Source organism: Apostichopus japonicus, chromosome 6 (genome assembly GCF_037975245.1).
Source record: "Apostichopus japonicus isolate 1M-3 chromosome 6, ASM3797524v1, whole genome shotgun sequence".
Lineage (NCBI taxonomy): Eukaryota > Metazoa > Echinodermata > Holothuroidea > Aspidochirotida > Stichopodidae > Apostichopus > Apostichopus japonicus.
In genome coordinates this window covers 2,569,729-2,592,352 of record NC_092566.1, presented here as the reverse complement: position 1 = coordinate 2,592,352, position 22,624 = coordinate 2,569,729, and the positions used below count along the sequence as shown (strand labels likewise).

General features: G+C 37.4%; 2 protein-coding genes across 3 annotated transcripts in view; one reads left to right on the top strand and one right to left on the bottom strand.

The window, feature by feature from the left end:
- The window catches only part of LOC139968665 (protein phosphatase 3 catalytic subunit alpha-like), a 128,457-nt gene extending 115,541 nt beyond the window's left edge, over window positions 1-12,916 (top strand). For both annotated transcript variants that reach the window (XM_071972932.1, XM_071972931.1), the window contains 3 exons: window positions 4,033-4,117; window positions 5,968-6,065; window positions 7,627-12,916. In XM_071972932.1, the coding sequence (XP_071829033.1) occupies window positions 4,033-4,117; window positions 5,968-6,065; window positions 7,627-7,742 (299 nt within the window). In that variant the 3' untranslated portion in view covers window positions 7,743-12,916. The remainder of the gene's footprint in view (window positions 1-4,032; window positions 4,118-5,967; window positions 6,066-7,626) is intronic.
- Window positions 12,917-16,070: 3,154 nt separating this feature from the next.
- LOC139968662 (DNA-directed RNA polymerase III subunit RPC1-like) overlaps window positions 16,071-22,624 on the bottom strand; it is a 36,884-nt gene continuing 30,330 nt past the window's right edge. The window contains exons 37-38 of the mRNA XM_071972922.1: window positions 22,131-22,200; window positions 16,071-18,825 (exon numbers count right to left, since the gene is read on the bottom strand). Coding sequence (XP_071829023.1) covers window positions 18,744-18,825; window positions 22,131-22,200 — 152 coding nt within the window. The 3' untranslated portion in view covers window positions 16,071-18,743. The remainder of the gene's footprint in view (window positions 18,826-22,130; window positions 22,201-22,624) is intronic.

Sequence of the window (22,624 nt, the reverse complement as noted above, 5' to 3'; positions counted from 1 at the left end):
CTGCCCCAGTTGTAACTCAGACATTTAGCAATGATGATATCTCCATCGTATGACAAGGACACAATGTACAGTTGCCTCATAGTATAACAGCTTTTTGAGGGTTTTTTCGATGCTTCTCATGTGATATTGTAAACTCTGCCACTTGATTATTAGGTGTGGGATCTGCAACAGTGCTCTTCAGCTAATATTTGGGCATGCTTGAGGCCATTTTGGGGGAATTTCAGCAGCATTGTGTGAGCAGAGAGAAAGAGTAAAAATTACCTAAATAAACATTGCCATAGCAACAGAGACTTTCAAGGAGCTAATAATGTTTTCTCCCCCTCCCTTTCTCTGGAAAGCTATTTGAAACATTCAGCATACACTGAAAGTTGACTCTTTTGTTTAATTTTTTGTTTTTTATAGTTTCAGATGCAAGTTTGTTATATTATTACTGAAGGTTACCGATACAAAGATCTCAGCACGGTGGAAAGTGTCATTGAAAATGCCGTGTTCCTAAGAGGACGACATTGTCTCTTTGTTTAAGCTAGATAATGATAAAAACGTGTAAGCCTCGTTTTTTCTCAAAGGGGGAAAAAATAGTTAGGTAACAATAAGTCAAGTGTTGATGAAGATTAGAGTAATTAAATTCAATATCTTAATATAAACTGCCCTCTGAATTTCTAGTAAACCTTTCCTGGACTTCAGTTTTCATCTTATAGTGGTATGTATAATCCATGTGCCCTAGCTGCTGAAATCCACTTTTCCTTGCCTTTTTTTGCCTCGATTTTCTCTGAATGTTCCACTTTCCTCGGTACATTTCTGTTTCATAGATTGTCAAACGAATATGTGGACGTCCGCAGATAAAAAAAATTCAGAGAAGGGCAAGCAAACTTCAGGTTTTTGAGAGCAGATTAATCGTCTGAAGCAGTAACGGCTTCCCAATAAAAAAATTAAAAAACAATCATCAATTGACCCTGCGATTTCCCTGCCCTGCCCTGCCCTGTAAAAAGGCATATTAAAGGCATCTTGTGAAAAGAAAGATGACAAAACTATATTGCAGAAAATATCGGTATCAACCCTCATACATATTTTTCCAAATATATATTTAGGAGGTAAAATTGTTCAAAGATATTTACCACTTTTGTGAAAAATTTTAGTGATTTAAATCATATAAATAATTTAACTTAAATAATTTAAAAATTTTAAGTCTAAATTTATAGTTGCCATAGTTTCATAACGTTAAAAAGATGTTAGTTGGTGCAAATATGAGTCATTAATTATATTGTATTATCATGGGAACATATATGGCCTCTGATGAAAGACAGTTACCCATTACAGTACTATGTGTAAGACTTCCATCATGGTTTTGAAATGGCCATTTCTCACCCAATTGTTTCAGTCTCGAAAGGTGTTTTTGTCATCTGTGCTATTAATTATTAACATGAGTGATTAGTTGGAAGTTATCAAAAGCTTAGATTGGAGCCATAAATGTGTTGCAGTTTGACATAAAATATCATTTTTATGACTGCTGAGCAGAAAGTGATGGTTTCGTTCTCATGTTCACTCCATCATTCCGAATGTTTGAGGATTAAGCTAATTTAGCAAAATTCCCTTCTACTGAGCCGCACAATCCATTTAGGGAGAGGGGGGGGGGGGAATCATGTTTGTGAGTTGACAGTTTGCACATACTGTAAGATCGGATGCACAGGACATGTTTTTGGCAAGAAATTTGAGGATGGCACAGGCATGATTTTTGTCGTTGTGGTTAAAGCAACCTTTTTGCATTACCATTGCAAATCGTGGAAGTTAACCATAGAACCTTGCTCATTGTAGATGATTAAAACTTGATCCAAGTTTTAGATAGATCTTCATCTTTGTCATTTCAACAATTCTTTTTGATTGTCATAATATTTGTGCCCAGACACTTTTCATAAGGTATTAATCAAATACAAATAGCAAAATTGTAAATTTGAGAGGGAAACCCCCCCCCCCCAAACAAAAGTCAGGTATTTTGAGAGGGAAAAAGCAAATTCCTACAAACAAACAAATTCCTACAAATAAACAAATTCCTACAAAACAAAAAAAAATTGGTCATGAAGAAAAACTGCTTGAAAACAAAAATATGTCTACACTGTACAATGTAGTGTGATGTCAAAGAACAATCAATTATTGCTTATATATATATGGATTCACTATATACACTATTCACCATATCCTCCCCACTGTACATACAGTGGTCTGTCTGCTGTTATGCCATATGCTTCTCCATACAGTAAGGGCTCAGTACTGCTACTGTTATTATTGTTATTATTATTATTGAATTTGATGAAGTATGCATCAACAACAGAAGCAGCAATCACACATCGTTTAATTATCTTTTCGAGTTTGCGATGCTTCTCTCTCACCGACGATCGGCCTGACACACGAAGGCAATGATGTACTAGTGCAAGAACTATGTATACTTGCTTGTCGGGCGTCGACGGCCGCTCGTAATCACAACCTCTCCCATAGAGTCATTTAAGAAGCGATCTTCATCTCTGCCTGTTATTACTGCTCGTATATAAACAGAGGCGATATTTGTGTTCCGTATCACTGAGCACCTTTACATCTCTACCAGTTATCCCTACATTTGCTCTCCTTGGACTCTTGTCCATCTAAAACCTGCTGCTGCTGCTGTTACTGGTGATGCGTTTCGAGATGCATTCTAGCGTACCTTTATGAATTATCAAGGTAGCCACTGGCCTTGACACAAAATTGGGAATCAAAATTCCTTACTGTTAATTTATTTGTTTATTTTTTTTATAAATTTATTTTTGGCTGTAATTTTAAGGCAAGTACTCTTTTTTTAACGTCACAATACTGCCTTGGAAGGCATGATTCACTAAAGAGGATTTATAAGGTAAAGAAACGGGGGAGGTTTCTAATCTTCTGTGATTCAAAAGGATGGCCTTTTATTCTTTGAAAATTTTTGGGCCTAAGGATTGAGAGAAATATGATGAGATTGTCAAAACCTACCTGTGCTTCATTAGATAAATACAGTTGTGTTACTAAGTTACTCTTTGTGACAAGACTTGTTAATGCATGTGAGACTGGTGAGAAGTGACTGAATTTTCAAGGCTTCGCAAGTAACGTAAGGAACACACATACATGTATGTAGTAGATATACAGTATATACATCCAGGTACGTATGTGTGTACATGACTACATGTATGTATGTATGTATGTACAACATGTGTGTGTATATAGACTACAAAAAGAGGGTAGAACATGGTGGAATGTGATTAGATATTATTGATCTTCTCTTCGAGAATAGTAGGGCTTTTATCCAAGTAAAATACATATTGGTGGGAATCTTCTGTTGTGGTACACGGTATAGTGTTTGGTCTCGCTACTTAATTGATAATTACCCATAGAGTGAGGTATGGTATATGACCTACCAAAGAAGAGAATACTGCTAATTTAAACACCCTCTGGTACCCCCAAGGCACCATATGCTGCACCTCTCACCCCCCCAGCAATGTCTCATACAAAGTATTGACATGAACTTTAATTTCCCAACCACCCCATCTTCCCTCCCCTCTCCCCCATACTCCATCCCATTTTGTTCTGTTACTCCCATTTCCAAACTAGGAATTGATTCAGACAACTTGAATTAACATATTTGACCTTTGACCTTCTATAATATAAACGTCAGTGAGCACGGTAATATTGCTTTGTGTATTTGTGGTAATATTGATGTAACAAATGAACATCATTTAGCTTTTGTAAATCCTAACATTAACTATTGCACAGACATAGTGTTCCATCCCTTTGTTGCTCTCGACCTTTTTTTAAATTTTTTTCACTTTCTCCTTTTGAAGGACAAAACTCTGCTGTATAAATGTAAACCTTATCCTTTTATCCGTGTCCAACTACGATCTGACAGTGTTTTCACTTGTGTCACTCTGTGAGTCGCTTCCAAGTTATGCATGGAAAGGTTTTTTACTTTAAAAGCCATCTTTGTTAGGCCTGAAATACCTTAAATTGGAAATATCTTTTTGATCTGTTTTGCAGGTGATATCGCGGCAGCAAGAAGAGAAATCATCAGGAACAAGATAAGAGCGATCGGCAAAATGGCCAGAGTCTTCTCGGTTCTCAGGTGAGAGAAGATGCATTTAATATATCTGCCTCAAAATAGGCTTGGAGAGGTTACATAGTAGTCATTAATATAACTACGTCAAGGCATTAACACCGGTGCTGTGGCTGAGTGGATAAAGGCAGTGGCATTTGAAGCAATGAGGCTTAGCAATCGGGAGGTTCGGGGTTCGATCCCTGGACCGGTCATAGTAAGGTGGGTTTTTCATCCAAGAGCAATCTACGGTTACGGTTTTCCCATCTGCAATGACTTTCTTAATTGAAAAGATTCCAAATTTGAGTTAAAATGTTGAATTGGAAGCCACCCGACGTGTAAGTTGTAATCCATAAGCCCTTGTGGGTTTCTCCCACATTTATGGTCACTTAAGCATTGTAAAAATCACTGCTGATTATTATAACCAACACTTAAAACCGCCGCTGATATATGTGTATATGAATAGCCTATGATATATTCTGTCACATTATAGGTCTAATTATATTAGAAATATATTACAATATTAGAGATATTGTTTTGGCTTGCCCCACCAGCAATAATACACCATGGCCAATAGCATTCTATCGTGCTCATTATTTTGATAATTTTAGCTTAACATTTGAGAATACTTTGAAGTGTCTAGGTGTCAATGTCCAGATCTGTATGTCATTCCTGAACCGGATATGAGATAATTCAAAAGCATAGATCACCATGGTAACAAGTTTGTGGAAATGTTTGCACCTCGAACATATACATACAGTTTGCAACATATTGTCATGTTGGAAACTATCTAGGCCTTACTGTTCAATACAAAACTGACCCAATCGAACAAGAAATAGTTTAGTCTGGGCTTGTTGGCCATATTTATCTCACCTCGTTTTAAGATATTGAGAATTAAGTGATATGTCTCATGAAAATATTCTTTACCTCCATTTCTGGATTCAAACCAATACAACAGTTCTGACATGTTCTAAGCCACGCCCACAGCAAAACTCATATTTACATTTTACACACGTTTCGTTTAGTTGAAAGCATTGTTGATGCCCAGCAGCAGTTTCTATTCCAGACATACAACATGTTTAGTTTCTATCAAGAGAATTCTAACCAGTCAGTGCCTGGCATAACAAGGTCACCCATGTTTGCAAAACATAATGTGATTTACATTTTCAAAGGATAAATTAGTGGGGGGGAGGGGGAGACTGGTGGTGTTTCCTGTATTGTTCCTTCAAATTTCCATCTCTTTTTTAATGGCCATTTATTGATCTCTGCAGAGCAGTCATACCTTGCTTCTGTTGTTCTGTAAGCATAATCTCTAACATTAGAAGTTATACATCACACCAAGCAACCTGTCATAATTACTTGGTGATGTTGATGATGATTCCCTTAATGGTTTAATGTTTTAACTTCACAGTGTTGATTTTAAACTGATGTAAAATTTCAAAACAAGTTTTTTAATCTGCCACAGGGTGAGACTTGACGTTAAAGTTGACATAAGAGTAGAATGTGCTACTTACAATAACTGTTTGCTTATATATTTGCTAGTTTTGCTGTGATTTAATGGTGTTTTTAGTTCAATCAATTGTGAAGAAAAATACTTTTAACAATAAGCTGTATGTTATTGTGGCAAACTTTGGTACTGACTTGTAACCAAAATAAAAAAAATTGCTTTAGTAATCTTGAATTTGATCAAATCATCAGAAATATCCAAAGCAAAGATGGTGGGGATTATACAAGTCCCTGTCAGTCCTGGTTGTGACTACTAGCGATGGTATTTCTTTCTAAAGTGAACGCTTTAGTTAATCCTAGTACCTATTTCTCACTATTTTGTGTGTTTTTGTTGATTTAATTTGTTGATTTAATTTATTTATTTAATTTCACAGAGAGGAGAGTGAGAGTGTGTTAACTCTGAAGGGATTGACACCAACAGGCATGCTCCCGGCCGGAGCCCTCTCTGGTGGTAGAGACACATTACTCAATGGTATGAGATTTAACCCAACCATTCAGGGACAGGGGAGGGTAGAGGGGAATGTTTGGGGATGGGAGGGGGGGTTGGGGATATCTGATGAAATCACCAACAGGCATGCTCCCGGCCGGAGCCCTCTCTGGTGGTAGAGACACATTACTCAATGGTATGAGATTTAACCCAACCATTCAGGGACAGGGGAGGGTGGAGGGGAAGGTTTGGGGATGGGGGGGTTGGGATATCTGATGAAATCACCAACAGGCATGCTCCCGGCTGGAGCTCTCTCTGGTGGTAGAGACACATTACTCAATGGTATGAGTTTTAATCCAACCATTCAGGGATAGGGGAGGGTAGAGGGGAGGGTAGAGGGGATGGGAGGGTTGGGGATATCTGATGAAATCACAGCGGGTAGACAGGAGAATTACGATTTGTGCTGCGCATGTATTTATCTTTTCAAAGAACATTGTTGCATTTGAAATGAAGAACAAACAAGGTTGGAAGGAGAAAATGATTGAAGAAAATTTAAACAAAATGAGAAACATCTTGTACATCCCGATAAGTATTATTTAAACAGGTTACTAATGAAGTATAAATGGATACGATATTGTTAAACATTTTAGAGACACCATTGAAATTCAAAACATAACAAAAATCCTCTTCTCCACACTATTAAAGAAATGTAGCATGCAAATATGTCCTTTGAACTCTGTATAAATTAGGAAACTGACTGCATTGAAGCATAAAGAGTGCATTAACCCTTATATCCTTGAAGCTTGAATCTCTTAAGGGGAATTGGTATTATCTGCAAGTATACAAAACCAGTAAAATAAATCTTTAGTCATTAGTGCTCAAACTTCAGCAAGCATTTGAAGGCCACCTGGAAGCACTTTCTGTCTTTGATCAAACTGCTTATCTACTGCAAAGAGCCTGTGTAGGTACAGATGTAAAAGATAGAGGGCCTGACGTTTTCCATCCTAGCGGGATCTTCTTCAAAGGCAAAACTAAAATGAAAACAAACTAAGAACACATTAAAGAGACATATATAGACAGTTAGTTAAATTGAACAATATAATTAGTCTTTCTAATTCGGCTAAATTTTACCCGTCGATTAACGTCTGAAAATAACTTTCCGAGTCAGAACTCAAATGAAGTATCCAAGATGGAAGCTAGTTTCTGTACATGGTAAGATTTGTGGCTAAGACTGATGGCCATCAAGATTTTACCACTAGGGTTGAGTGACGACCAGATTCATGTTATTATCGTTTATATTTATCTTCATGTCGGGGATTATTTTACATATCAGAGCAATGACACAGTCAAGATTTACAAACCAGAGTACGCTTTGCACATATTGCTTTTATATGGATTTTAACGTAAATTTCAACCAGTTTTCTACTTTGCTATGTTTCAAATATGTTGGTAAGTTAGTTGTGATGGTTTGTTGTGATAGTTTGGCGAGGAGATACCCGTCCTTATAACATATTCAAAGTCATGAAGAGTTAAAAGAACTGTGTGGGATATTGGATACCCTTTCAAAGTTTCATTGGGTTTCAATTTCACTCTTTTTTTTTTATAGCAATCACTACCCACAAAATCAGCGGCTTCCAGGAAGCTAAAGGACTGGACAAAGTCAACGAGAGGATGCCACCACGCCGCAACGCCACTCTCCCCCAGAACAACACCACTACATAATAGGACCCAGATAAGCCTTGCTACCATGAGCACAGTAAAAACTCTCATTTCCCAGGTTGTGGATTTATTTCTGTTGGTAAGGGCTCTGAGGTCCAAGCATGGTTCCAAGCAGAGTGAAGTATCACAAGAGGAAAAATAAATGGTGGAGGTACTAGCCTTCCTGGAGAAGTTAGGTGGACATGTGGCTTGACATCGAAACGAAGTGTTTCGGGGCCAAACGTTTGGAAGAGTTGCCATCTACCAGTGTGGCAGACTCTCTCTCTCTGTCTCCTATGGAGAATATAAGTCCAATTCTAAAGACAGTCTTGATTTGAGTTTCATCGAACCCTCTCTCCAGTGATTGGCTGAACTTAAAAAAACTGGTTTGCTTTTCAAACAGTAGCGAATTTTTTTAAGAAAGGAGGTCAGGTTGAAGCCTCCCGACAAATCATCAACAGATTTATCATGTCGTTCTTTGGTGTTACTTAACCTGCAACAATTTTGGACTACCCAGTGAAGAAATTTAATCTTCTATCTCAAAGGAATGATGTCATCCAGCAGAAAAGGGCCTAAATCTCGCAGAATTTTTTAAACGGATTCTTCCATGTTTAGCAGACATACCTGGATATACCCCACTTCGGAAGGGATCTTGACCCCTCTCACCATATGTCGAAATGAGAAATAATGAAACAATTGTTCCCCCCTTCCAGCAGTTTTGTATAATTTTAGTGAATGGTTTCACCCAACGATGGACTATTCCATTTTTGCAATGAATGGTACAGTCTTAAAAAAGACTCTTATTAATATTTTGTCCTCTGTGGTCCTGGTTATAGTGTATGTTTGTATTTTGTACTCCTTTTATCAGAATATTATAGTAAACTAGTGCTAGCATTTTATCATATAGCCAAATTGTAGATTACATTTATGGTCGACACAAAGAGTGGGAGGAACAGTTGCAGGGAGAGACATTTTCATAAGGGTTGGCAGATAACAGAAAAAGAATCATTTTTTCTGTCATCCACTTGTAATGAGGTTTTCTCTCCTAGGTGATTTAACGATCAATCTACCAGCAACAAATTCAAAGAAGGATCTTATTTTATTAGTATATTATGACAGTATCTCAACCAGCATTTATGGATATTCCCAAGCCATCTATATTTCAATTCTTCTATGAGAAAATGTAAACAAAAGTCAGAAAGACTTGGAAAACCACAAAAAGCTGAGCTGTGTTTGTGAGTTAGTCTGACTGGATTAGAAGATGTGGTGATAAGAAATTAAAGGTGTATTGTGTCTTCATATCTGCAAGAGGTTAAGTATTGTCAGGTTCTACGTGGAATGAATGATGAAAGAAAAATGCCAATATGAGTGAGAATTGAAGTTGATGGGGGAGAGGAGGGAGGGAGGGGGAGTGGGGGTTGGTAGAGAGGCTAATCAGCATTTTAAAGTCCCGATAGGAGATATTCCGGCTGTAAAATAATTGAGTCATGTCTCCCTTTCTTTGATCCTAAAACCTTTCAAACGAAGATATTCCTTGTCTAAAATACATTTGTTCGCTGGACTTGTTTCGGTAAGACCAGTTCTCTGTACACAAGTAATTTTTGTTGCTGGGATTGGAGACACAGCTAGTGTTTTGATTGCTGGTACAACAGCAATGCTAGTGGGTGTATGTTTGGTCGTGTGGCTCGGTAGAAAACTTTGCTTGTATTGAAGCTACCAAATATACAGCTTGTAGTTAACTTCTGCACAGGGTCCTCAGACACAGACAGTGTTCTGATCATTGATAAGACAGCCTGTGAAATGCATTGTTACTTTAATAACTCCTATTGGGACTTTTTAAGGTAGGCTCTATCTTTAGCACAAGGCTTATGATATTGGTGAATAAACTTCCCTTTAATCCCCCGTTAAGAGAAAGTTGTAAAATGCAGTATGTTTTAATCCAGAGTCCAAAGCAGTAGGGACTATTGCTTCTCGTATAAAGAGTTGAATAAATATGTAAATTAGGGGTCATTTAAATAACTTGTAACCATTTAGCGTGAGTCGTGCATATTCATAAGGTTTTTCATGACCTGTTTTTAACAGTCTTTGCAAATTATAACCATTACATAGTGGTATGTGTATAAAGTAGATACAATTAGTATAACGTGTAGCACCACTGTTGGAAAAAAAAAAATGGTGTCTTAATAATTATCCTTATGTATTATTTCTCAACAAAAACAAAAAAAAAATTAGCTGGTGTTTTTTACTGCTGAATCTCTCTCTATCAGATATTACTATTACTAACGATTTTTTTTGTACAAGCATGGATGGTTATAAATATGGTCGTCGTTGTCTAAAGGTTACATATGGATTATATTGTACGTTGATATATCATAGGTTCGTTAAACTATTGTTAAGACTTAACTACCATGTACACTTTGCATCCTACGTTTTGATGTCGTAATCAGAACAGATGTGCTAGCTTATTCTGTATTTTGTAAGCTTTTCCTTTTTCATAAGTGGTTTGTACCTGGTTGAGTATTATAAAATTTAGGTGTGATAATAATAATAGTTAAATATTAATCATAAAGTAAACGATCTTGGGGTGTATCAGTTTGTACAACCATTGTGCAGTAAAAGTTTGAGGTTGCCTTTTTTTATCTTGATGAAGGTGTATATTTTTTCTTGATTTCTTCTTGGTCCCGATATTGATATGAATGTGTACAAACTGACTTTTCTTTCTGTTCTGTTTTTGTTTTTAGTAATTGTCTGAATGAATGTAAAAAATTGATTTGCTGGACAAAAAAAAAGTTTAAATGACTTGCAATGGGGGGTAAACTTTGGGGGTTGTGCAGGACACAACCACATCTAGGAGTCCACAAAATGGCACCAAAGTTTACTAAGAGGGTAGTCGATACCTAGGAGGGGGCGCAATTCCTGCCTCTTTCTTATTGAGTAGAGAACTTAAAAACAACGACCTATTAGAATATGGCAGGGAAGGTGGAATGGCATATCAAGCTCAGAATATGCAACAATGCATTCAATTCATTTATTAATACTCAAAAAATTAACGGTTTATGAGAGAGGCATTCAGGAGGTTGTTCGTAATATGGATAAGGCTTTTTTTCATAGAATTTTGGATTGTTTTACTTTTTACAAAGAAAATGCAAGCAAATGGTAACATGAATGTATCCCGCGAAAGATGATTGCAAGATGTTAGCTGACAAATTCCTGTCATGCTGTGCTTTGTAAAAAAAACAAATCCTGTTTATTGATTTGCTGGAATATTTGCATGTTCAGTTTATTTTTGGAAGATCACCCTGAAACCTATGAAGATGTTGTTATGACAGTGTTTTGTGTTCCTCAAGCAACGTTGCCATCCTTCAGCTGACAAAATATAAGTTTCGTCGTGTTTCAAAGAGGATCCCATTCTTAATATTCTTGTGAGATCAGTTTTAAATTCCTATATTTCATTCTAGCAAGAAATGTTGATATGGAAGTTGATAACAAACTTGCATCAAAAGTAATCTTTCTTAGCAAAATTTCACCAGCTTGCTAAAAGTTCCTATTTTGCTGGTTCAATTTCTTCTGGACAGTTCTTTTAAAGTTTTGCAGACATCTGTGCACCAGGACAGGCTAGGCCCCCCCCCAATGAGATCTCAAGACATATCCTTGTATCCATTGCAGAGTTTTTTGGGAAGTTTATACAGAATACTTAACTTAACTATACTGCCTATGTAGGCCATTAGGCTCTAAGGAATCACAAGTACTGCCTAATTTTTCTCTCTTTTTTTTTTCTTTTCATCTTGCTTTAAATGTTTACCCAAAATGACTGGTTGTAAGTTTGGTACCCCCTTGTGGGTGAAGATGATGGATAATGATTGGCTTTTGACCATTCAAAGTTTGAAGTATCTTGTATATTACATAATAATAATAGTCTCTCCTACTGCCACGCCCTATTTATTCAAGATCAAAACTTCTCCTACCCTAACTGTCATCGTTTGCATCGATGTTATACCAAGCCGAACGTATGTCAAACTCAAAAACTAACACTTGTTAAATTTTGGCCAAAATTTCATTGTTACATCATGAAATGTGTATGGTCTGATCACAACAGCCAACAAAATTAAGAATGCTTTACATCATGATTCACCACCCACCCGCCCAAATACCCCCCCACCCTCCCCTCCACCACACCCATAGAAGCTGGTTATTACTGGAGTTTACATTTAATATGTTCTTGACAATTATCGACTGCTCATACCCAGTCCATCGGTATTTCAACAATTTCTACAGACCAGTGCGTTCCTCTTGTAATAGTGTTGTTTATATGTAAGTCTTTGTTGTTTTTCAGTTGCTCATTTTAACTGGTGGCATCCACCTATTATGGAAGCCAACACAGGAGTGCGGTGTCAAAGTAATTTTTTCTTCTCTTTTTTCTCTCCAGTATTTTTTTTGTGTTTCGGTGCCTTTCATTACAATTAGCTTCGTTAGACTATTCAACTTTCTCCCTTGTTCTAATAATAAGAGAGTGCAACTGATATCTTTGTTTTGTCTAAGAAAACTGAATACCCACAGGTATTATTTCTATGGTAAGCTTTCCCTAAGCAGCGACTAATATGTTTTTTGTTTTGTTTTTTTGGTGTGCGTGTGTGCGTGCGTGTGTGTGTGTCTGTATAAGGCCACACAGAGCTGACATTTTTATTGACAGCTTCTTTGTGCCTGTTTGTTGTATAGCTGTTAATTATCTTGCATGTAACGTATCGATATCGCCAAGGTTCCCTCGCGGTACATGTGGATCTTCTCAGGTTTGGAATGCCTCCTTTGTAGATACTTTACTCTGTACGGAAAAAAAAAAAAAAGCATATCTGATCATACTCAATATGTTATGTGAGGTTCACATGCTATTTGGTCTAGTTCTAACAGTTATTGTAAATTTGTCAATATCGAAGAAAAAAAAAGAAAAAAAATGCAAATTCATGGGGTCGTTCAAATTTCTTCTTTTTTTTTCTTTTTTTTTCGGAAAGCACACTTCATATTATAGTCTCGTAGTGTTTACAGAAATTTTTCCTACTTTTAATTATACGAAACTGAAAATTGAGAAAAGAATTTTTTTCATTTCATTCGAGTTCTTTTTTCTTATAAATATTGTTTTAACAGAGTTATTGGAACATTCTTGTATGGTGTTTGAAGAAAGGAATAAAGATAAAAAAAGGCTACTCTATGTTTCTTGTTTACTTTTTCGCAGTTGTCTCTGTTAGCGGGCCATGGTACCAGTGCACAAAGTAATTCTTTAAACTGGTTAATTTATTCAATTATATACAATAGATAAATAATAAATACTTTATTCATTGACAGTTTGTTCCAATTTCACCTAACCTAACCATAAGCTTGTCCTTTTTCATAATTTGACCCCTGGTGACCCAAATGACCTTTGACCTCCACCAAAAACAATAGGCTTCTTGTAATCAATGTGACTTCTACACATCAAATATGAAATTGGTCTGACCTTTCCTTCTTGAGATATCGTGTTTGCAAGGTTTTCACAATTTGATCTCTGGTGACCCCAAATGACCTTTGACCACTAAAAACATTAGGCGTGTTGTACTCAATGTGGTACTTCTACACACCAAATATGAAATTGGTCTGACCTTTCCTTCTTGAGATATCGTGTTAACAAGGTTTTCACAATTTGATCCCTGGTGACCCCAAGTGACCTTTGACCACCAAAAACATTAGGCGTCTTGTACTCAATGTGGTACTTCTACACACCAAATATGAAATTGGTCTGACCTTTCCTTCTTGAGATATCGTGTTAACAAGGTTTTCACAATTTGATCCCTGGTGACCTCAAGTGACCTTTGACCACCAAAAACATTAGGCTTCTTGTACTCAATGTGGTACTTCTACACACCAAATATGAAATTGGTCTGACATTTCCTTCTTGAGATATCGTGTTTACAAGCTGGGCGTCACAAACGCACTCACACACGCCATCATGAATGCATCAATGAGGATTTGACAATACATTACTCAAGTATGAAAGAATTTTTGGTGAAACTATACACAGTTTCAAATTAACATAATGTAACCCTCCATCAGACGATACAATTACATGATCTCTGTATAATTTCTTCCACCAGCAATAAAACAGTTGATTTGCAAATTCCATAACAATCCTCACATGATCTATGTGTTTAACAACCAGAAAGCCATGGGGCATATAGTGATTCCATGCCTCATTTTATATGCAAAAATATAAAAACAAACTGCACTCAAGGTTCTTTTAGCTAATAAGGTGCATCCCAGATTTCCATCTGTGAAGTTTATTCAAGCTTTACCTTTTGATTTATAACTACTGTATTACAAGGTTTTTAGAATTTGTCCAATGGTGATCTCCAATGACATTTGAACCCTATGAAAATCAACAGGGTTCTTTCCCTCGCTAAACTGGATACAAATATCCAGCATAAAATTCAACTTAAAACTTCTGTTGATGGTTTTCCATTTTGCTGAAAAAACTTCCATGTGTATTGTGCAACACTGGTCATTTCCCCAAATATACTGAGGGTCAAGTATCTCTCAACAGGGGTTAGTGCTCTTTAACTGAAAGAATGAGATAAACTTCTTATCCAGATAAAACCCCAGTAGATGCCATTTTGATTTTCTGCTCTTTCCATGCTTCCATTCTGTTGAAATATATATATAAAAAAAAGTGAGCCGTACATATTATCAGTTACTGTGGCACAGTGTTTATAACTAAAAGAATAAGACAACCTCATTACATAGGGTTCAAACCCTGCAAAGGCAGCATTTTCTTATCCTCCTTCCATTCTGAAGTTTAAATATTAGAAATTAGCATTACTTCTCAACAGTTACTGTGGCACAGTGGTTAGTGTTCTGAAATGCAGACAGTCAAACAAACTCCTTGGTGTGAGTTCAAGCCCCAGACTGGTTTTTGATTTTCTGCTGTTTTCCTAATTCATTCTGAAGTTGAAATATAAGAAACAAGCATTATTTCTCAACAGTTACTGTGGCGCAGTTGGTAGTGCTCTGTAACCGAGAGAGTCAGATGAACTCCATGCCTAGGGTTCAAACACCAGAGAGAGCATTTAATTTTCTACTCTTTTTCTCCTTCCATTCTGAAGTTGATATATTAGAAACGAGCAATATTTCTCAACAGTTACTGTGGCGCAGTTGGTAGTGCTCTGTAACCGAGAGAGTCAGATAAACTCCATGCCTAGGGTTCAAACACCAGAGAGAGTACTTTAATTTTCTACTCTTTTTTCTCCTTCCATTCTGAAGTTGATATATTAGAAACGAGCAATATTTCTCAACAGTTACTGTGGCGCAGTTGGTAGTGCTCTGTAACCGAAAGAGTCAGATAAACTCCATGCCTAGGGTTCAAACACCAGAGAGAGCGTTTTCAATTTTCTGCTCTTTTCCTTCTTCCATTCTGAAGTTGATATATTAGAAACGAGCATTATTTCTCAACAGTTACTGTGGCGCAGTTGGTAGTGCTCTGTAACCGAGAGAGTCAGATAAACTCCATGTCTAGGGTTCAAACACCAGAGAGAGCATTTTTAATTTTCTGCTCTTTTCCTCCTTCCATTCTGAAGTTGATATATTAGAAACGAGCAGTATTTCTCAACAGTTACTGTGGCGCAGTTGGTAGTGCTCTGTAACCGAGAGAGTCAGACAAACTCCATGTCTGCGGTTCAAGTCCAGCCTGAGCCTTTTAGTTTTCTGTTCTTTGGAGCAGGTGGAAGTATAAAGGTAAGAAATGAAGATTTTACATTGGGAACCAAAATGGTGTGATTGGTAGTTCCGTAGGCAATCTAATGTTTCTGGTAGCCCAGGTTCAAGCCCTGGGTGGGCAAACACCGTCCAAGATGAGTTGGCCGCCACCCTGACAAGGTTCCCACGCGGACCAGGTGAGTTGGCCGCCACCCCTCCCCCCTGACAAGGTTCCCACGCGGACCAGGTGAGTTGGCCGCCACCCCTCCCCCCTGACAAGGTTCCCACGCGGACCAGGTGAGTTGGCCGCCACCTCCCCCCCCCCCCTGACAAGGTTCCCACACGGACCAGGTGAGCTGACAAGGATCAGTGGAGAAAATGTTTTATAAGATGTCTAAGTCCAGCAACTGGATCTTTAAATATTTGAAAAGCTTCTTACATGAGTTCCTCACCTAAATGGTGTAGTGGAATCAACTTGTTTTGGCACCCCAAGGTCTCTGGTTCAATTCCCACCTCTGGTTGTCTTTTAATTCCTCCAGTAAAAGATATACCCATTCCCCCCCCCCCAGCCCCCCCCCCTAACTTTGATTAGCAGTTAAAACAACACTCACATCAATAAAGAAAATGCAACACATGTATAGTTTTGAAAGTGAGTTTTTTATACAAAAAATTAATATTTTCATGTGATAACTTCGCTATATAACATACCTTTTCATTCAACCTTCGATGATCAGTAGAAACAGGTTCACATAAATTTCAGTCATAAACTTGATCTTAGATCATCTTTGTAACATAAACATTTGGATATTTTACTTCCACTTACAGAGATCTGACAGTCATGATAAAAGAATGTGTTTTAGTCATATTTTATGATTATTAGTGACTTTGGCCTACTCTTGAACACAAATGTTGTAATTAATGTGGAAGTAAAGAGTTGTATATCTGAGGGTCTAAGAAGCCAGCAAACTACTAGAGATGTTTGGCCATCTCATACAGAACTCATTCTTTAGAAATGGAGCAAGTCCACACAAAATAAAGACTAAATATATAATAATCGTATTTATCCTTTTTTGCAAAATAAAGTATAGACCATAGCAGGTGTTTGATATCTGAAGGTTCCCTTCCATCAGGGAGGTAGGAAGCTTCCCATTCCCCCCCCCCCGGCTCCTACCCCCTTGCTTTCCATACATATCCTGCTTAACAAGGCATCCACAGACTGTTTTCTGTTTCATTGACATGAGAGAACCTGTGAATTCCACTGACTAGAACACTGAGGATGTTGCACTTCAATTGATTTTTGGAAAATGACAAACCATGAAAAAACCCATTTTAGATACTGCTGCTTGTCTAACCTCTGACCTCTTGCAAAGTTAAGCATGTCAGTAACATCCATACCATACCTTTAAAAGTAGAACACTTTCAACACATTTTCAGCCTACCTCTGCTTTAAAATGAAATGTTATTCGCCTCATTTTCTATTTTCTCATTACTTACACAAGACCAAATTTTTGTTAGATCTAGATAGAGAAACAAAGATAATGAAGTGTTGACCCATACTGACTTTTAAAGGTAGTCAGTATAGGCCACCCAAAATTATAGCATGCTATAATTGCCAGAAGTTTTCAAAAAGGACTTTCCTGGAGGTCTTTATTCTCCAAATTGTTCTCAGACAATGTTAAGGAACACACAAGATGACTGAAAGTCCCAGTTAGGAAATTTCATCACAGCTTGTAATTAAAACAGTTTAAGAATTTTGATCAAAGGTGACCATATTTGAATATCTAGCATATTTGGGGCCAATGCAGCATTCCTTTAAGGAAACAGCACACTTTATTGCACTAATATGGACCTACTACCTATCAAGTATAAAGTTCATTCAATATTTCCTATTGCTCTAATCAGGTTTTTAACATTTTTAGATGACCTTGGTTGCCCTCCACCGAGTTTCATACCATTAATGAGCTAACCAAGAGGAGGGTATACATACCAAATACTTAGCTGAACTTTCTGAGTTCTTGTGTTTAGTTTCAGACTCTGTTGACTTTAAAAATACCTTTGACCTCCACAGAGAACAATAGATTTCTTGTACACACTAAGGTGGATCTACTTGCAAAGTGTAAAATTCCTTTCAGCAAGGAATCAATAAAGCTGACCATATCACAGAATCAATTTAAAGAATCCATCTTTCAGTAAAACCTTTTCCTTTGTCCTTTCGGCATATCTCTTTCAAAATAACAGAAAATCCCTAATTCAGCACATTACTGCTATGGAAATATTCATCTGTTGTAGGATGGCCACTGACATCATATCAAAACAGATGACACTCCAGAGGTGACAAGATCCAGGCTCTGCCCTGGGGACAATCATGTCACTGCCCCTCCCCCCCCCCCAGTACTCTTCAATTTCCATAAGTATACGTATTCTCTTGTATCCCATATTTCCCCTTTCATATATTTTCCTGGGCCCCTAAACAATACTGGGCCCTGGGCTGTGTCCGCTACCCCTTCGTCAAGCCTGGAAAAATCAACAAAACCCAAACGATGGCTTATTAAACAGAATGACATGGGTCTGCAAGTAATAAACCATGCTTCAAAACTGGCAGAAAATTCTTAATGCAGGTTTACACATTTCATGTTGTTCCTACATAGCCTAGAAGGAATACAGTGAATCTCAATCTTGAGGAGATATTAACAATAATTAAACATTACTTGTTTCCAGTCAGTAGTAAGCCCATTGGCCTTTGCGTACATGTGCGTTCATATATGTAAGCCGACACAGTACAAACGTGTAGCTGTGGGAATTTGTTAAATATCAAAGCTTTGATTGTTCATGTTTACTTCAAACTCCTTTCCTTTAAAGAGCAGGACATACTACACCCATCAGATGCAAGAGGTCATGCCAGGTCATGCCAGGCCAGGTCATGCCAGGAGAGGTCATGCCAGGTCGTGGAGGACAATTCTCTAAATTGCTGAACATCTGGCCTCCGTACCTGTAGGGTTCTTTCAATAGTCACATTACAGACCATGTGATATATAAAATGAGACTCAGGGTTGTCACGATATATCTTCTTCGATTTCTACTGTAAAACAAAGCAAATCCTCCAAATGATAGAACGGAATTAACCGTCACAGGCTAACAGGTCCCGAGCATCCAGTTGTCAAGACCTTCTTCTTGTTTGCAGTATGATGACAACTTCTTATGGCTTCATCCCTTCCTCTGAGATTTACCCAGGCAGCCTCGAGACAGCTCTCCTTCCTTTCCAGGAAAAGACAATGTGAGAGATCACCTGACCCCTCACATATTGGTCTTTCAAGTGGACACTCCAGGAACATGAAACTCTGGGTTATCAAAAATCAACTTCCTCTGTGGGGGTCTGCTCTCTTTGTCTGCTGTGAGAATAATAATCTGTTAAGGAAAATTAATTTACTGATTTATTATCGCTCTAGAAAGTAATTTTGAGGCCCAGGCAAATACTGGATTAAAAATAAGTTCGAATTTACCTAGTATACTTAATTAAGGATATAAGAATACTGCAGAAAGGGGGCGCCCTATGACATGGATTGTTCCAGAGGTCCAACTTGAATTTCGATGCTAACCATTTTATATTCTAGAAACAGTACTAGCTTTGAATGTAACATCCTACTTGTAAACTAAAACTTACAAAGTACAAAAAAATGTTATATACATGTAGCTGAATTAATGCCATATTTGGTTCAAAACAATGAAAATCAATTTTCCAGTCCATCATTAGTATATAAAAACAGAAGAAATAATGTTCCTACAGAAGTTAAATACCTTTTGTGATATAAAGTCTATATTGGTTTGTCAACAAAAATCAACTGATTAATTTGAGAGAAAAGTAAAACTTTATATATAGTCTAATAAAACAACCTTTAATGTACAACCAGACCAGGAAAGAAAATGTCTTTAAAAAAAAAAGAGTAATTGTTTCCTCTGGAAATAACCTTTAAAGTAAAAAAACAGGAAATCAGATCTCTGTTGCAGAGTTTAATTGGGAGGAACAGAAGAAGTTGATGAGTGAATCAATACCCTAAGAATTAACAGAAATTAGATCTAGTTAATAACAACGCTGACATTTTAACACTGTGTTGAAAGATTACATTTCCTACAGACGAAATCAACCCGCTGGAATAGTTCAGGCTCTACAGACACAGAAGAAATGGTCATAACTCAGTCTCCAGTGGGTAATATAACTAATATACCATCAATGAAAGTAAGAAGAGATTATTATTATATATTACGTGGATAATGAAATCATGAATCTGGCTCCTTTCTTACTCATTGTTAATATTAATATTTGCCGACTTCACAGGACATTTGAAACAATTTAAGCTAGAGATGCAAATTGTGTGGTAGCTTTTCCATTTGTTTGTGTTAGCATCTCTCTATCATCATCAAATAGGGGTCACCAGCTTCCTTACAGAAGCAGACTGACACAAACTTTGGGGGTGGGAGGGAGAGGGGGGCTATGGGTGAATAACACTGTGAAGTATCTATCACAATCCTTGTAGGTAAAAAATATAAAAGATAACTAGCAGAAAGGTGTTGTAAAACAGTCTGACTATCAGCAATGGAAGAATTGTGTTGTATCTTCGTAGTTGTTAATGAACCCTGTAACATAATGTATGGATCTAGCATACTTAACAACAATGTGTTGAACAACACTGACTATCAGCAATGGAAGAATTGTGTTGTATTTTGGTTGTTGTTAATGTTGAAAACCCCTGTAACATTAAGAATGGAACTAGCATACTTAACAACACTGTGTTGAACAACACTGACTATCAGCAATGGAAGAATTGTGTTGTATTTTGGTTGTTGTTAATGTTGAAAACCCCTGTAACATTAAGTATGGAACTAGCATACTTAACAACACTGTTGAACAACAGTGACTATCAGCTATGGAAGAATTGTGTTATATTTTGGTTGTTTTTAATGTGAAAACCCTGTGACATTACGTATGGAACTAACATACTTAACAACACTGTTGAACAACAGTGACTATCAGCTATGGAAGAATTGTGTTGTATTTTTGGTTGTTTTTAATGTGAAAACCCTGTGACATTACGTATGGAACTAACATACTTAACAACAATGTGTTGAACAACACTGACTATCAGCTATGGAACAATTGCGTTGTATTATATCTTTGTTTTGGTTATCATTAACACAGTATAATATAACATAATATGAAGCAAGCATACCTAACAGAAATGTGTCAAACAAACACATTGACTTTAAGCTAGGGAGGAATCTTTGAGAAGTATCTTGCTTGTTGCTAATGTTGACATCCATGTTACATTGCATGTAGCTAATCATACTTAACAGAAACATGTTACACAAGAAGATTGACTTTAAGCTATGGAGACGGGTTACTTTGAATAATTCTGTTGTTCCCAAACAAAATGTAACTAATTAAAATCCAACAGACTGACTATAAAAATTTAGCAACCATTACTGATAATGTCATTGCCAGATACCTACAGCACTGCCTAAAGTGTAAAAAAAATGCATCGGATTTAACAAGGATGAAGATTAACAGAAATGAAGGAGTACTGGTAAAATGTCACTGAAGATCTTAGTTTTAGTTTTAAATAGGCTTTCAAAGGCAAGATATTAGATGAGGTCTCAGACCATCACACCTCTGGGAATTAATAGACTGATTATTTCAATTACTGTGCCCCTTTAGCTAGACATGAGAGGCAGCATTGAAGATATGTCTGGCATGAAGAGATATGAACTCAAATTAAAATGAGACCTTCTAGGTAAAGGAAATCTATTTAGAATTGTTGGTGTTAATTTGTATTCTCTGATGTAACAGTCGGGATGTTACTGGGATAATTAAAGTTCCATATGACACCTCGATGACTCATTCATGAGATCAAACTATATTCACTCACTTTCCCAGAATACTGGTGCTGTCAAATAATGAATCGCATATCTCCATTGTGAGTAATTTGCATTTGAAGTTTGAGTAGAACTCCCATACCCATTTAATTCTCAACCCCTCGCCTCCCCTACCCATCTCCTCCCCTACCATCTCCCCTACCATCTCCCCTACCAATCTCCTCAACTTATCTCCTCCGCCAATATCCTCTACCAATCTCCCCTCCCTACCCACCTCATCCTCAACCCATTTCCTCCCCTACCCATCTCCTACTCAACCAATTTCCTCCCCTACCCATCTCCTCCTCTACCCATCTCCTATACCCATCTCCTCTCCTACCCTTCTTCTCCCCTACCTATCTCCTCCCCTACCCACCTCCTCCCCTACCCTTCTCCTCCTCAACCATTTCCTCCCATTACCCTTCTCCTCCTCAATGCATCTCCTCTACCACCTCCTCAACCCATTTCCTCCCCTACCCATCTCCTCCTCAACCCATCTCCTCTACCCACCTCCTCCCCTCCTGATCTCCTCTACCCATCTCCTCCCCTACCAATCTCCTCTACCCATCTCCTCCTCAACACATCTCCTCTACCCACCTCCTCCTTTACCCTCCTCCCCTACCCCTTCCACTCCTTCCCAATCTCTGATGCAAAAATGTTATAAAATCCACCATGTACATCAATGGTCCATAGGCTTGGTCTAACAGAAGTAAAAACTAGGATTTTTAAGTAAACAAAACGTTTGTGCTTCTTTTCCTTTATCCCTGTACATTACTTTCAAAAGGATATTTGTGAAGTAGTTTGAAAATTCCTGTCCCAACATTCATTGGGATTCCCATGATGATGCATTCGCTCACACCTGTAAATGATAAAAACATAACATGAAACGAGATAAATATCAACGTTATGAAGCAGGAGATCTCAAGAAGAAAGAAATGGCTACAGTCTAAAAACCATTTCTTTGATATGACTAGACCTTGTCCAGCTAAAATTAATACCATGCAACCACGACCAAAAAAATATGATAATTAACAATATGCAAAAACGACTAGAAAATGTCCAAATATGCTGTGAGGTTCCCTAACTTGGATATTAACTGGGTTGCATTTGCAAAAAGCATTCACTATACATTAGATATTTCTGTGTATTGTTAGTTTCTTATATTTTTCTTTTATTTCTAGAGAATATCATTTGATCACAATGTACCCAAGGTAACTGGGTTGCATATTATGTATAAGGTAATAATTCCTAGACCCTGTGAAAGAAGATACTTAGTTTCTTAT